Genomic DNA, 15,509 nt, shown 5'->3' with positions numbered 1-15,509 from the left:
TGTTCATGCAGAAAACTGACATTTACGTAACTGAAATACTGATGTTGCTTTTATTAATATAATAAATACGTGTTTATAATTATACTGTCCAGGAGAGATGCCTAAAAAAATAAAAAAATAATCAAAACATTCATATACACTATGTGGGCCCAGTCTAGTACCCATAATGGTCCCTAGTATATCCCACATGCAGGGACAGATTAATGGGCACTGCCGAAATACTGCGCATTATAATCAATCACATGTGATTCTGTTGAGCTTATGAGTACAATGGCCAATAAGAGACAGCTGTTTTGTTCAGTGCGCGCTCCCTGAATGAATTCTGCTCTCTGCCGATTTCTCTCATCAGAAACAACAAAGTGCAGAAGTGCCAACGATGTAAGCAAGATATTAATTTCACTATGTAAGCAACTTCAGTGATTAATGGGAGTTTTTGAGAGTGCTTTAATTCTAGCTAAGTCAATGATAATGTTCTTTGATAATGTAAACGGAGTGTCTATTTACACTTAGTGCAAATAGCCCAGCTTTTGGCAGACTATTTACAATAATTCCACCCACCAACGTGTGATTGGGACTGTCAAGATTATAAAAAACTGCCAGGAACCAACAGCTCCAGTGGCACAGATGGTTAAGCGCATACTGTGATCTTTTTGACGCAATCGAACCCGCTTTTTTCCCCCCCTTTTCAAATCTCATATCACATCGTAAAGGCATTTATTTTTAATAAAAAGTTAAGAAATAACCAAAAAGTTGAAAAAGTATCGGGTAGGGTTAGGGTAGGTGTAGCGAGGGCTTTATTGTATCAATAAGGTGGCATCCATTTAATAATCTGAATTAAAATTATAATTTGAACAATACGTTATTATTGCATACCATTTTATAATGTAATACAATACTGAAGTGCAGATAATTGCCACTATTTTGCAACAAGTAGTATAAATAGCAGAAAATCCTGCTGTTTTAACAGTGTAAATATAATCTATAGCTATTTGCACTTAATGTAAATAGAATCCATTGCTATTTGAATTTAAGAAAAATGAACAATTTCAATTGAGGGGGGCACATAATCAGTCCGTGCCCAGGGCACCTCTGCGTCATAATCCGTCCCTGCCCACATGTGCTTCATAAGTGGGACCAATATGGGTCTTATATGTGTTGCCCAGTTGGGCCCCACATTAGCCCCAGTCAGGCCCCATATGAGATTCATATGGGCTAATTCAGCTGGGGCCCACATGGAACCCATGGACAAACCCATGTAGGGCCCATATTTTCAGCCTGTATGGGGCCCACATGGAACCCATGGACAAACCCATGTAGAGCCCATATTTACAGCCTGTATGGGGCCCACATGGAACCCATGGACAAACCCATGTAGGGCCCATATTTTCAGCCTGTATGGGGCCCACATGGAACCCATGGACAAACCCATGTAGGGCCCATATTTTCAGCCTGTATGGGGCCCACATGGAACCCATGGACAAACCCATGTAGGGCCCATATTTACAGCCTGTATGGGGCCCACATGGAACCCATGGACAAACCCATGTAGGGTCCATATTTAGCCTGTATGGGGCCCACATGGAACCCATGGACAAACCCATGTAGGGCCCATATTTACAGCCCGTATGGGGCCCTCATGGACAAACTCATGTAGGGCCCATATTTACAGCCTGTATGGGGCCCTCATGGACAAACCCATGTAGGGTCCATATTTACAGCCTGTATGGGGCCCACATGGAACCCATGGACAAACCCATGTAGGGTCCATATTTACAGCCTGTATGGGGCCCACATGGAACCCATGGACAAACCCATGTAGGGCCCATATTTTCAGCCTGTATGGGGCCCACATGGAACCCATGGACAAACCCATGTAGGGCCCATATTTTCAGCCTGTATGGGGCCCACATGGAACCCATGGACAAACCCATGTAGGGCCCATATTTACAGCCTGTATGGGGCCCACATGGAACCCATGGACAAACCCATGTAGGGTCCATATTTAGCCTGTATGGGGCCCACATGGAACCCATGGACAAACCCATGTAGGGCCCATATTTACAGCCCGTATGGGGCCCTCATGGACAAACCCATGTAGGGCCCATATTTACAGCCTGTATGGGGCCCACATGGAACCCATGGACAAACCCATGTAGGACCCATATTTAGCCTGTATGGGGCCCACATGGAACCCATGGACAAACCCATGTAGGACCCATATTTACAGCCTGTATGGAGCCCACATGGAACCCATGGACAAACCCATGTAGGACCCATATTTACAGCCCGTATGGGGCCCACATTTACAGCCTGTATGGGGCCCACATGGAACCTATGAAGAAATCTTGACTTCTGGCATATCGATTTAAACATTTTGAACCACTAAGACGAATTGTCCGAACGAACCGATTCGCTAATGAATCTGATTGAATGCTTTTATCCACACTGGAAAGCAGAACATCATTATTTGTCACATACGGGATCCAAATTAGCTACAATACCGTAAAACTGGTAATAGCCTACATAAGAAACTAATACTTGAGAAGAAGAAAGATTTATAAAGTAGTTCTCTATAATTTAACACTGTATTAAATTGGCAATACAATTGAAAATACGACTGGTGAAATGCTTTGTGTTAAAAACCACAAAAATGACATTTAGTGGTGAAAATTATTTCTGTGGAACCTACCCGTGCATTTGGTCATTTAAAAAAAATACAAGCAGTGAAGAAATTCCATATTAAATAATAATCCTAGAATACAACCAATCTTCTGCCACACAAGGGGAAAGGATGTGATATAATTTAATGGATCAACTGACCTAATGACAGAACAGAAAATAAATCAGACAACTGACAAAGCAACTTCAAGTGTGATTGTACACAAACTGGATCAATAAACTACTGAACAATGACTGAAGATTCAACCCATCCACATGCCTTGCACACTCTCATTTACATTTTTTCACACTCTAATTAACAGGCAAAAAAAAAAAGTTATTTTATTTTGTGCGCATTACAGCATCTGTGAACCATATGCATCTTTTTATAACTGTACATCGTTTATTCATGACATCTGTAAATTACTCCGCTGCCACTGTTATAACACTGCATAATTTACTTTATAAAGAGAGACAGACTGAGGTGTGTGATTATAATATCGTAGCGAGACAGCAGACTGACGTGATGTGAGAATGACGCTGAGCAGATCCTACTTTTTAGGTACATCAGTGAATATGCGTAGACCGTGCATGGCTTTAATCTCATCTTTGAGAGCCTGTTGAACAACAAACCATAGATTATAATTTACACTGAATACTATTTTAAATGACATGCATATTGTGATCTCATAACTAATGCAATAACTACTGTGATGAATTAGCCAGACAAATGATAAGTGGCCTGTTACACAAAGCTGATTGAACAAACTCAAGAGTAGGATTAGAGTTGACAAAACCAAACAGATCCAATCCAGTTCAGATCAGGTTCATTTGATTCACACAGGTTTGATCCAGAGTTTATGGAATTCACTTCTCTGTTGAAGGCTAAGAGATTGTTATGAAAAATGTCAAGAATTTGAACGCATTTTTAAGAAGGTAAAACGAAAGTTTGAGAAGGTAAATGAATGAAAATATGTGACTATATTCATGCGAATCAACTGAATTAACTTAATTTTTATAAGTTCACACAAAAGCTTAAACATTTTAAATGTTATGTTTTGTATGTTCTAAAGCTTATATATATATATATATATGTGTATTTATGTAGGTATGTATGCATGTACAGTGCCCTCCAAAAGTAATGGAACAGTAAACACATGAATATGAGACAAAACTACAGAATGTCACATTTTATTATTGGGTGATTCAACACATAGATGTTTTACCAGCTAAGAAGATCAGCACTTTTAGAGTATCATCCCTCTATCTGATGTGAGCATAAGTATTGGATCAGTTGCCTCACAGGTCTTTCAGTGATCAGCTGTGTCCTGTTGCATTAATTCTTCAGATATTAAAAGCAGGGAATGTGTCGTATCAGTTATATCCATTACTTCTGTATTCTGAATCTTGCATTCGATGATGACACACACAAACCAGGATGAAGATGAGGGAGCTGACTTTGAGAGAAAAGCAAGCAATTTGGATGCTAAAAGAAAAGAGGAAGTCAGTTAGAGCTCTAGCAAAAATAAAGAGCATGGAGAAATCAAGAGTTTGGAAACCACCAGCGACACCAGCAACCAACAACGACCTGATCGGCTGAGAAAACAACAGTAGTTGATGACAGACAAATCATAAAAGCTGTGAAAATTAACCCTAAAAGACATGTCTGTAAAATCACCAACAACTTCCAGAAAGCTGGGGTGATGCTCTGACAATCTACTGTCCTCAGGAGACTTTGACACAGAATTGCAGATGCTACACAGCAAGATGCAAACCTCTGACCAGCACCAACAATAGAAAGGCAAGATTAGAGTTTGTAGAAAAGCACAAAGGTGAACCAGAAGAGTTTTGGAACTGTGTTTATGGACCGATGAGACAAAGATGAACCTTTATCTAAGTGATGGGAAAGCAAAAAGGTGGAGAAAAAAAGGGAACTGCAAATGATCCCAAGCATACAGCCTCATCTGTAAAGCATGGTGGAGGTGTTGTCATGGCATGGGCATGCATGGCTGTCTCTGGAACAGGCCCTCTCAACTTTACTGATGACTTAATGTATGATGACAGTAGCAGAATGAATTTGGAAGGGTACAAAGCCATCTTGCCTACCAATATTCAAGAAAATGCCACCAGATTCATTGGGAAGTGCTTCATATTGCATCAGGACAATGACCCAAAACACCCTGCCAGTTCAGTCAAGGAATTTATAACGGCAAAGAAATGGAAAGTCTTAGATTTCCCAAGTCTCCAGATTTAAATCCGATTGAACATGAATTTCACCAGCTGAAGAGGAGAGTAAAGGCAGAAACTCCCCAAAACAAGCAACAATTGGAATTGGCTTCATTAAAGGCTGGGAAAAGTATTTCAAAGGATGAGACCAAGAGTCTGGTGATGTCTATGGGTCACAGACTCACTGCTGTGATTGTGTGCAAGGGATCTGCAACTAAATAATAGCTTTTAATCTTTTATATCTGCCTTATGTTCAACTGTCCCAATACTTATGCTCACATCAATGAGTGGGATTAACTCTAAAAGTGCTGTTCTTTTTATTTGGTAAAACATGTATGTGTTGAAGCGGCTAATAATAAAATGTGACATTCTGTAGTTTTGTCTCATATTCATCTTTTAATCATATTTGCAAATGTCTTGACTCCACAGCCAACAGAGCAATTTTGTCTTTACTGTTCCAATACTTACGGAGGGGACTGTATATGTATGCGTGTATATATATAATATATATGAAGAGTTTATTTGCAAAAACAGTTATTTTTTAACCTAGTCAAAATAACCCAACTGCAGTTTGATTGAGATTAATTGGAATGCATAAAGAAAAACATGATTTCTGAGAACTGTTAAAATGGAGTTATCTGTTTTTGCAAATGAACTCTTCATATACATATATATGTGTGTGTCTGTGATTTGGTTTGAAATCTCTTACCCAGAACGTGTTTCATACTAAAAACCAATCCATCTTCAAAAAAAAAAAAAAAAAAATCCGCTTTCAATCACTGAAATCAGCTTTGTGAAAAAAGCCACAGCACTGCTAATATTAAAACTAAAAAAATCAGATAAACAAAACTAATTATTAATGCATCCTGTTTGGATAGCTGGGATGAAAAGAAAAGGAAAGAGGAGAGGAAGCTTTTTTTTTTTTTTCAAAATACTATGTCCCGGTCCTTATGTGGCTTTGGCTTTTTATGGAACTCGATGGTGAGAGAGAAAGGGAACTACAAGGCTATATTTTGGCACACTTGTGTAATTTTAAACCTGTATGACTTTCTTCTGCAGAACACAAAATGATGGAACCCTATTGACTTTCATTGTAAAAACAAAACAATCTTTTAAAATTATTCTTCTGTGTCCTGCAAAATTATGTAACAGACTATCTCTTTAACTTCATTTTTACTGAACTGTTGTGTAAAAACTACTCACAGTCATGCTTCAATACTAAGGCTGTGCTGCTTTACATCACTCTTGTTCAGTGATATTAATTCAACAGCATTTTTTCTGATTTTCAATAACTATTATGCATACAGCTTTCAGGACCTATGTAATGTTTGTGCTTTTAATAAACCACATGACCATTTAAGTGAAAACTAATAGAAGAGTTTACTGCACTATTACACTGATTATAATTATGGATGTTGGATTTGACATACCTGATTGACTAACTGGTGCTGCTGTACTGTTCTCTTTCCTTTAAATTCATCAGACTCGATGTGTATTTCGTACATTGCACCACAGCCTCCTGAGATGGACACAAATACATTACAGCACACTGTTTAGACACCATTCAGACCTTCAGCTTGATTCAGAGCCAGGACTAACCTGATATATCCACAACCTTGAGCGATGACGCGTGAGGAAACTTCTCCTTCAAAACCTGTGCGATTCGCGTCTCTCCATCAGTCAGACTGGATGAAGACCGCGCGATTAGATTTCTACACAACATTAGAGGCTAAACACACAGAGAGACATGTCAACTGAATGCAACTAACTTTACACCATTCACAAACAACCCTGTCGCGTTATTAACGCATGCAACTGTCAAAAACACACGCGCTGAGATAAAGAAAGAGCATTTACGCTGCATCTGATGGCTCTGAGCACAGACATTCTGGTGCAGAAGCAGTTCATCAAAGTATAATACAAATATTAAGCCGAAAATACACTTGGCAAAGTCGTGTCGTGTTTAATTCCAGCGCCTGTCTCAGGAATATGTCGTCACCACCTTCAGGACCTCGTTTCTGGCGCCTCCTGGTGATCAAACGATTAATGATCTTAGTGGAGGTTTTGAATCGTTCTATTGATTCGAATCGTTTGAATCGGTTCTCTAAAAAGATTCACATTCAGGAAGGCGATCAGATTTCATCGTACATTGTGAAATGGTGGTGAAAATGTGATTGAAATCTCATTTTTAGTATCTTTGAATCAGATAACAGGCCCCTTTTGTTTTTTAAATATATATTTTATGTTCATCAGGAGAAAGAATTTCATAAAACACATACATGATGGCAAAATTATCTTTGAAATTTCACTAATTATGAGAGCCGAGTTGACATGCTTTGATCTCGCCGCTACGCGGTCAAATATGTTTGAATAATAATAATAATGGTGGACCCTGACAGTGTTGAGCGCTTTGAGTGCTTGGAAAAAGCAGAAAATTAATTATTATTTCTAGTAATTATTAACAAATAATGTGCATTGTGTATTAAAAACTACGCAGATTTCGCTTTACAACAGCATGTTATTCTGGGTAATGATAAAGAGACATTTTTCTAATATGCCTTTTATTTATATTAAAATTAGCTTAGTATTTACGGTTAAAATAGCGAAAACGTTTTTAAAAAGGCAAATTAGAAGCGTTTACTTTGGTGGCCAGAAAAATAATATTGTAATGCCATGGTTTAACCACTAGATGCCCCTATGGCTGTTTAAAAAAATACAGAAAAAAAACAAAATAGTGCTGTCAAACAATTAATCACAGCCAAAATAAAAGTTTTGTTTACATAATGTGTGTGCTGTTTATATTATATATAAACAAACACATGTATATATTTAAGAAAAATGTGTTGTTTATATATTAAGTCCATGAACTTATATCATTGCATAGTTTTGACAACTTTAGTGTTATTATAAAATCAAACTATAAGTTATTATAAAGTTCAAACTTTTGATCAGTCGCATACAAAATAAAGTTGGGCCCTTTTTTACATGCATGGTGATATTTATACAGTAACAACATCTGATGACTATGACAGAACAGCAGCTTTGTAATAAAATAATATTAATGACAGAAATAAGTTCATTTTATGATTTCTGTGTGCAACCAAAAAAAAAGACAGAACAAGAGTTCACATTTTTATTTGATATTACTAAAGGCAATTAATTACCTTTCAAACAGTACATGTATATATTATTACCAAACAAGAAAACAAAAGCTCACGTGTAAAAAAAATTGTCATGGTCCAGAGGGTGTCCGTTTTTTTTCCCCCTGCATACAATCACAAAATGTGACTTCATACAACATGTCCTTGACAACTTTGTAACCAGATTATCAAAATACCAACATTTAAAGGAGATTCTCCATCTCTGTCATTATGCCTGGCATACATTAAAACTTTAACTACTGTCTGGTATGAAGTAGCCATGCATGTCCATGTGAACATCTACATCTATACATGCTCGGGCAACCTCTTTGAAAGACTTGCCATCAAGCACCAGCAGAAATCCACCCTGCGCTGGTTTGGCATTTATGATACTTGTTAGGACTACACCTAAAAGAGATAGCAAACAGTTTAGTGTCAAGACAAGTTGCTGTAAAACATAAAATGAAAAGCCATTCAATTTAATTTACTCATTACTCATGATGTGATCCAGTTGTATGGGATTCATTTGGTCAAAAGCACGAACCTCATCAAATTATGTTTTATGAAAGACAGCAACTTACCATCATCTTCATCAACTGCATCGGGCCTGGGAATAAAAACAGGTTCCGAGGCAAAACAGTCTCCTCCAGACCACTCAATCTGCTGCTTTGTCTCAGCATCAAACTTTACGATCTGGAAAAAAAAAAAAAAAAAAAAAAAAAAAAAAAAAAAAAAGAAAAGTCAGTTCTGATTGGCAAAAATGTGTTCCTGGCAGAATGTGTCACTAACACTGCCAAGGTCATATGTTTGATTCTTATGGAACATATTTACCTTGAAGTTCTGCAAAGTTCATAAATATACTGTAAAAAAGAAAACGGTCAATACCTTTGTGGCCACCGGGGATATGCCCACACAACACATGTAAGAATATCTGTACTTCTTTCCATTAAAATTGTAATTAATTCTTGGAAGTTCCACACCTAAATGAAATAAATGAAAGTCAGTTCAAGGTTAAGAGAGCCCAAGTATTTAAAAATATAAACAAACAAAACAAATAAAAAGATATTGCATATACACACACTCCATGGTGGAAACGGGAACACTAATTAAGTAAACACAATTTGCGTCACCGATTTCTTTCATGTCACATTTAGAATTAAAATGACTTCAAATGTATCCGTTTTTTTTTTGGAGCAATAAACTTGATTAAATTAAATGGTCTTGACCATCATGACACTTGCAGTGTTCACCAAGTTTTGAGGACTGATGATCTGAACATTAGATGGCTTTAAAAAGGACAGCTGAACATCAGTTAAGAAATAAAATAATAATAATTAAAAAAAAAAAAAAAATTAAATATGCACTTTATGCATTATCTAACTATTTAAAATCTTTAGTAATAAAGGAGAAGCGCGGCGAGCGCTGCTGTTAGGTCTATACACATGCACACACACACACTTTATGGAATTAAATTTTCCCATTATCATAAACTTACCATCACAGAGAACCTCGCCTTGACACAGAACTTTCCCCTCTTTCTCCTTCACAGCACTTGCTGTCGTGTATTTAAGCTTGACCAGATCTTCACCTGTTTCACCCTGTTTGTGAAAGGGGAGAAAAAAAAAAAAAAAAAAAAAACATAATATATATATATATATATATATATATATAAAATCAGGATTTGAATAGAACATAATAAAGTAGATTTCCATTGATGGAAATACCAATGTTGCACAGGTTTGAGGTTTTAAACAAAACCCAACCAGAATGTTTGACAAACATGAATACAGCAAATGCTGCTAACAACATAACATACCATGTCGCTAAGGGGCAACACAAATCTTTTGCACTTCGGCTTGCAGTAAACAGTATCTGCTCCCATCTGCTCCTTCAGCTTGTCCAGGTAAAACATATCATACAAGCTGTTGTCATCATAGCAGATCACATCAAATACAACATGGCCATCATCTTCAAAGGCATTGACTTGATGGTAGACAGCCATCGCACTCGTGTAGAATTTGATCCCAACTTCCTTCTTTGTCTTTCGGTCAATAAGGTGAAACAGGGTCTGATGAACATAAGCGATGAAAGAAGAGATTAGGTAGATAAAAGTAAGCTGTAACATTGTCCAGCTGACAGATGCATGTCCAGACGAGCACTCAAAGATCTGAAAGAGGTCATTCTTACGCTGTCTTCAGGATGGAATTTCATGCAGCTGGCCCAGCTGACCCTCCTCAGATAGGCTGTGGCCATTTTGAGGATATCCAGCTTTAAGGGCTGCTCGATGAAGACAAAGTAGTTGTCAGTCATGCCAAAGCTGTGGTAATAACTGGGCGTGAGGAGGGAACGGCAGGGCACGGTGCACACAACCTCAGCGCTTTTCAAAGATGGAGACCCATCTGACCTACCTGATTTAAAAAACAAACCAAAAAAAATAAAAATTGTTGAGGGTTAGTACAGTAGTTCTTAGCATGTCATGTAATTAGTTATGGGGGAAACTGGGCCTTTCTAAATTTACTCACACTCAGGCCATCCAAGATGTAGATTAATTTGTTTGTTCATTACAAGATATTTGGAGAAATGTAGCATCGCATCACTTGTTCACCAATGGATCCTCTGCAGTGAATGTGTGCCGTCACAATGAGAGTCCAAACAGCTGATAAAAACATCAAGTAATCCACAAATTATCCACACGACTCCAGTCCATCAATTAACATCTTGAAGTGAAAAGCTGCATGTTTGTTAAGAGACAATCACTAAGGCACTTTTAATTTCAAACAATCACTTCTGGCAAATATACAAGTTCATAATCCATAATTACACTTTGTCCAGTGAAAAAGTCATTTATAATTGTTTTCGATATTAAACAGCGCATGATCTGTGCACCGATCTCTCCTGATACAGATGAGATGACTTTCCACTCCAGAAAGCAATATTATGGATAGAGGACTCGTATCTTAGCTGGAAGCAACATTTTAAAGTTACAAATCTGTATTAATGATTAAATTGTTTCCTACAAACATGCAGCTTTTCGCTTCACAATATGTTAATTGATGGACTGGTGTCAAGTGGATTACTTGTATATTATTGTGATGGTTTTATCAGCTGTTTGAAATCTCATTCTGACGGCACCCATTCACTGCAGATGATCTATTGGTGAGCAAGTGATGCAATGCTAAATTTCTCCAAACCTGTTTTTTGTTCAACTCGTCTACAACTTGGACAGTTCACCCAAAAATGTAAATTTGCTGAAAATTATAGGCTATCACTTTAAGACACCTCAAACCATTTGCGAATGTTTTCTTGATTTGGAAGTGTACTTAAATATAATCTACAAATCATCAAATACCATTAAATATGAAGTGTCTGCATTGTGTTCTTTTATTAATTAGTCTGGCTTGTTTTGTGTGTTTTATTGAGAGCTTGACTACTCAGACCTAAGAGACAATTAATTACTACAAATGTTACTTTAAAAAAGGTCTACATTATCTTAGATCAGGTAAAAACCATATAGACAGAGGTTATGAGGTTAATTAGAAATTATGACCGCATACTTACTTCCTCCTGGAACCTTGAACAGCACGTATTTGGTTTTGCCCTTCTCTGCGATGCATGTTCCCATACTGTAGCTATTTCCCTCTTTATCATAATGCGTATGTGATGCCACAATATTTGCAGGAAGGTATTTCAGGTAGTCCACCTTGAGCGAATAAAGCAACAGCAATCTTATTTGAGAACACGTATGAAGAACATTTCAATCACGAAAACTCTCAGAAAAGTTTTAGCATGTTGGTAAATATGACATTGTTCATGTATTTGGTCTTGGCGGAATAAATCTGCTACATGCTGCTGCTGTATGGACTTGCTACTAACAAAGATACATATACAAGCTGCTGTGAGCATGCAAGATTTGCTGCTGCTGCACAAACAGGCATACATAAATCCTGTAGCAGATCTAGACAAGTGGAGCTGGGGGAGGTGGGGGGTTTCAGAGGAATCAGCCAACAGCAACCACTGAACCCGACTATTTAAATGAGCAAAACCTCATTGGCAGCAGAATCACCAGAGGCCAATCAGTTTGTGACATGTAGTAAATTATAGCAGTCAGCGTCATCTAGAGTCCCATGACTGAACTAGACTAGCAGTTTTATTTTATTTATTTATTTTTACCTTGTCTTGAGTCTCTAAAGTGATGGGGTCAATTTTACGAATATAATTGGTTTCAGATGTTGCATGGTAGTCATTTCCATATTTGATTATGTTATTGGCACAGTTGTCAGTGAAGTCCGGGATGGTGTGGCTAAGGAAGGTGATCACTCTGAAAAGAGTTAAAAAACACAATTCATTCACAATATGCTTAGACATGCATACCCCAACCAACAAATTTGACATTTTATATTTCATATGAAATACTAAACTCTATTCTTATAGTCGCAAGTTGAAGTTTAGCTATTTGAGTTAACAGGTTTTGTGTTATTCTCAGTTACATGGGTTAGTTTCCATAAAATTGATTAAAACTAACTGTCAAGGTAAAGGTCAAGTACTCTAACTGATACTTAGTAGTATGCCTCCTAATGGGTAAAATTAAACATAACATCTCACACAAAATAACTGAGGTGACATTTCTTCACATTAAGTTGATACATTGCTGCTTTTCAACGAAGAGTTTTCTTTCTGAATTGATTGAATCAGTGAGTAAAGTTACTTACTTGGAGAATATATTTTTGCATGGGTCTGGGTACGCCATGGTCCCCATCTCTGACACTACTATTCTGTTAGCTTGCATGTTGGAGTTGTAGGTATCACCTCGAAGATATTTGCTTTTATAGGTCACCTCTCCTGAAAATTAAACAATCAATACAGTCATGTGGAGCACTGAGGTAATAATAAAAATAAAATAAAAAACTCATAACAGTGGAAACATACATAGAAGGCTGAGAGACATTAAAGTAAATACCTTTTTTAATTGTGAAACTGTGCAAAAGTGCCATTCCATCAAACCAATGGTTGTATTTGGTCTCTCCCAAAGAGAAGAGGCCGGGTCCATTGCGTATAAGCGTGCCCTGCAGCCATTCAGGAATCAAGCCTGCAGAAACGATTTTAAGTGTGGCAGTTTGGTATAATTAACCATTTGCTATTAAACTCACAGAACCCTTCACAAAGAGAAAACTGCTAAAGATCTCCTCTGTGAGCACCAGAACTATAAATAAAGACACTCCTTAAGGCACCTAAAACAAATAAATTATTTTCTGTTTTCTGCAATTTACACGTCTGTTCTAGTTGTGCACAATTTGGGTTTATTTTTTTAATTCAGTATCATCATGATACTAATATTGTCAGCCTCTTATGATCAATTGATTGTTTTTTTTTTTTTGTAAGTGAATGAAAGCATCTGCTAAATGAATAAATGCAAGTGAAAAGTAGAGGGTTCATACAGATGATAAAAAGTGAAATTCAAGCTCTTTTTTAGTACTTTCAAGCAGCAGAAACAGCCGGTGCTTTTCAAGGGTGGAGAAGCAATTTGAGAAACTATAAAATTACATTACATTTTCTTATATTGTTGCACAAAGCAATTTCTGTCTGCTGTCAGTGTATTAGCAGCATATGCACGTTGATTTATTAATTACCACTATTATTTTAATAATTTGGCTGGATTTATTTAATAAAAAGTAATTAAATACAAAGAGATTATGATGTGAATGTGTTAAAAAAAAAAAAAGAAAAAAAAAGTGGCTTTTGGTAATCATGGGAATCAGACAGGTTTCAGTACAATAAGTTTCCTAATATAGATTTATAACGTATAGGCCTACACATCAACCTATTTCACTATGCAAATATTTGTCCTAAGTCAATGAGTTATTACTAAAGATCATTCTGTGTCTACCTTTAGGGTGGCTGAGTAGAGATGATTTTTCCTGTGTCCTACACATTTTCTATACTTTCCACCTGGAGGCTATCAAAAAAGGTTTTGTCATTTCTGCAATTACATTTATTTAGTAGATATAAGAGAACTGCATCCAATTATAAGGTGTTATCAGGCACTCTCAACTGACTAGTGGGAATATTACAATCATTTTGAGAGTTCAAGCACAATGTTAAAGTGTTGTAATTTCACTACAGAAATATTAAAATGGCTGAGATTTTTATGGATATGGATTTAGACCAAAGTGTTGAGGTTTATAACAATCAATTAATGTATTTAAATCACTGAGAATTGTTATTCAAAGCGTTTTTAAACAGAAAAAAAGTACATTAATGAGAATTTGATCCTTTACAATGCTTCAACGTGAGTTGCTGCTTGTAATTATACAATGAACAAATAAAATGTCAATATTTTAATAAAAACAACATGTACCTACATGGTATAGCCTAAGTTTGACTTTTTACAAACGTCGTAGGTGTTTGTCATTTAACCTAATTAGCTACAAAGAACGTTAAACAGCTCGGTTTAATAAAAAGACACCAAATAATGCAGAGTATTATAAAATTGTTGTGGTAATTTTGTTTAGCTACTTGTTGTTCTTCTGATATCATGGCTTTACAAAGACAAATATGAACATAACTGTGAATGGCATAGCCTATGTTTACAACAGTGCTTTGCCAAAGACGCTCTACCTCTCATAAGAAATACAATAAAAACATTGTAGTCGAAATAAAGATTTTGTTTCATGAAGTAACGCGTTATGTTTTTAGTAGCTACAAACGGCAGTGGTTCACTAAAGGCGCTGACAACATATTGTTCTCCTCCTACCTTTTACTTCAGCTTTGATGGGCTCCGGGTGTTCGTCCTTGTTTTTACCATAGTCGTACTGCATCTTTCCAACGTTTCTTCAAGGAGGATATTAAAAGTGACATGCAATGTTCGAGCACAAACTGTCTATAAAGCTTCAGGAAGGTGAAGACTCCGCCTCTCATTAAAGAGACAGATGTTTACAACGTGCTAACTTCTCTTATTCTTATCATCTCCTCACACTGATGCACCTAATTGTTCTTTAAATGTAAAGAGGTGCAAAATTATATTTATTTAATTATAGAGATTACAGATAAGAAAGTCAATATCTGACCTACTGTATGTAGGCTACTGTAATATATATATATATATATATATATATATATATATATATATATATATATATATATATATATATATATATATATAATGTTGCCTTCACAACTAGCTGAAATAAAGTTAAATATATTTTATTTAATTTATTGGAGGTTTTTGGTTTCTGCTTTAGTTTAATTTATTGTAATAACCACGAGAGGTGCCACAAATAATTTTGCCTTAATAGATAATTCTAAAACAGGGGAGGCGGTTGTTATTTCTCATTGTTATTTTCAACCCAGCTTATTCAGAATGCTTTTTGTAACATTACAGGATACACCCATATAACATTCACTGATATGTGAATATACCAACCTTCTTGACCTTCGACATTTACAGATAACCACCATAATAATGCAGATAGTGAAATAAGAACACAT

General features: G+C 36.5%; 2 protein-coding genes across 2 annotated transcripts; both read right to left on the bottom strand.

Moving 5' to 3' along the window:
* Positions 1-2,572: 2,572 nt before the first annotated feature.
* bola3 (bolA family member 3) lies at positions 2,573-6,904 on the bottom strand. The gene is made up of 4 exons (XM_079444167.1): positions 6,742-6,904; positions 6,484-6,613; positions 6,315-6,403; positions 2,573-3,275 (listed from the first exon to the last, which is right to left on the bottom strand). The coding sequence occupies exons 1-4, from the start codon at positions 6,790-6,792 to the stop codon at positions 3,210-3,212; spliced, it is 336 nt and encodes a 111-aa protein (XP_079300293.1). The 5' UTR covers positions 6,793-6,904; the 3' UTR covers positions 2,573-3,209.
* Positions 6,905-8,209: 1,305 nt separating this feature from the next.
* On the bottom strand, positions 8,210-14,934 carry LOC306844105 (beta,beta-carotene 15,15'-dioxygenase-like). The gene is made up of 11 exons (XM_079376023.1): positions 14,776-14,934; positions 12,982-13,110; positions 12,734-12,863; positions 12,195-12,342; positions 11,583-11,724; positions 10,212-10,432; positions 9,841-10,092; positions 9,520-9,622; positions 8,910-9,004; positions 8,606-8,717; positions 8,210-8,432 (listed from the first exon to the last, which is right to left on the bottom strand). Exons 1-11 carry the CDS (start codon positions 14,837-14,839, stop codon positions 8,278-8,280), a joined length of 1,551 nt encoding a protein of 516 aa, XP_079232149.1. The 5' UTR covers positions 14,840-14,934; the 3' UTR covers positions 8,210-8,277.
* Positions 14,935-15,509: the final 575 nt, after the last annotated feature.

Source organism: Barbus barbus (genome assembly GCF_936440315.1).
Source record: "Barbus barbus genome assembly, chromosome: 2".
Classification (NCBI taxonomy): domain Eukaryota; kingdom Metazoa; phylum Chordata; class Actinopteri; order Cypriniformes; family Cyprinidae; genus Barbus; species Barbus barbus.
The sequence above is the reverse complement of the archived record's forward strand: the minus strand, read 5'-3'. Positions and strand labels throughout refer to the sequence as shown.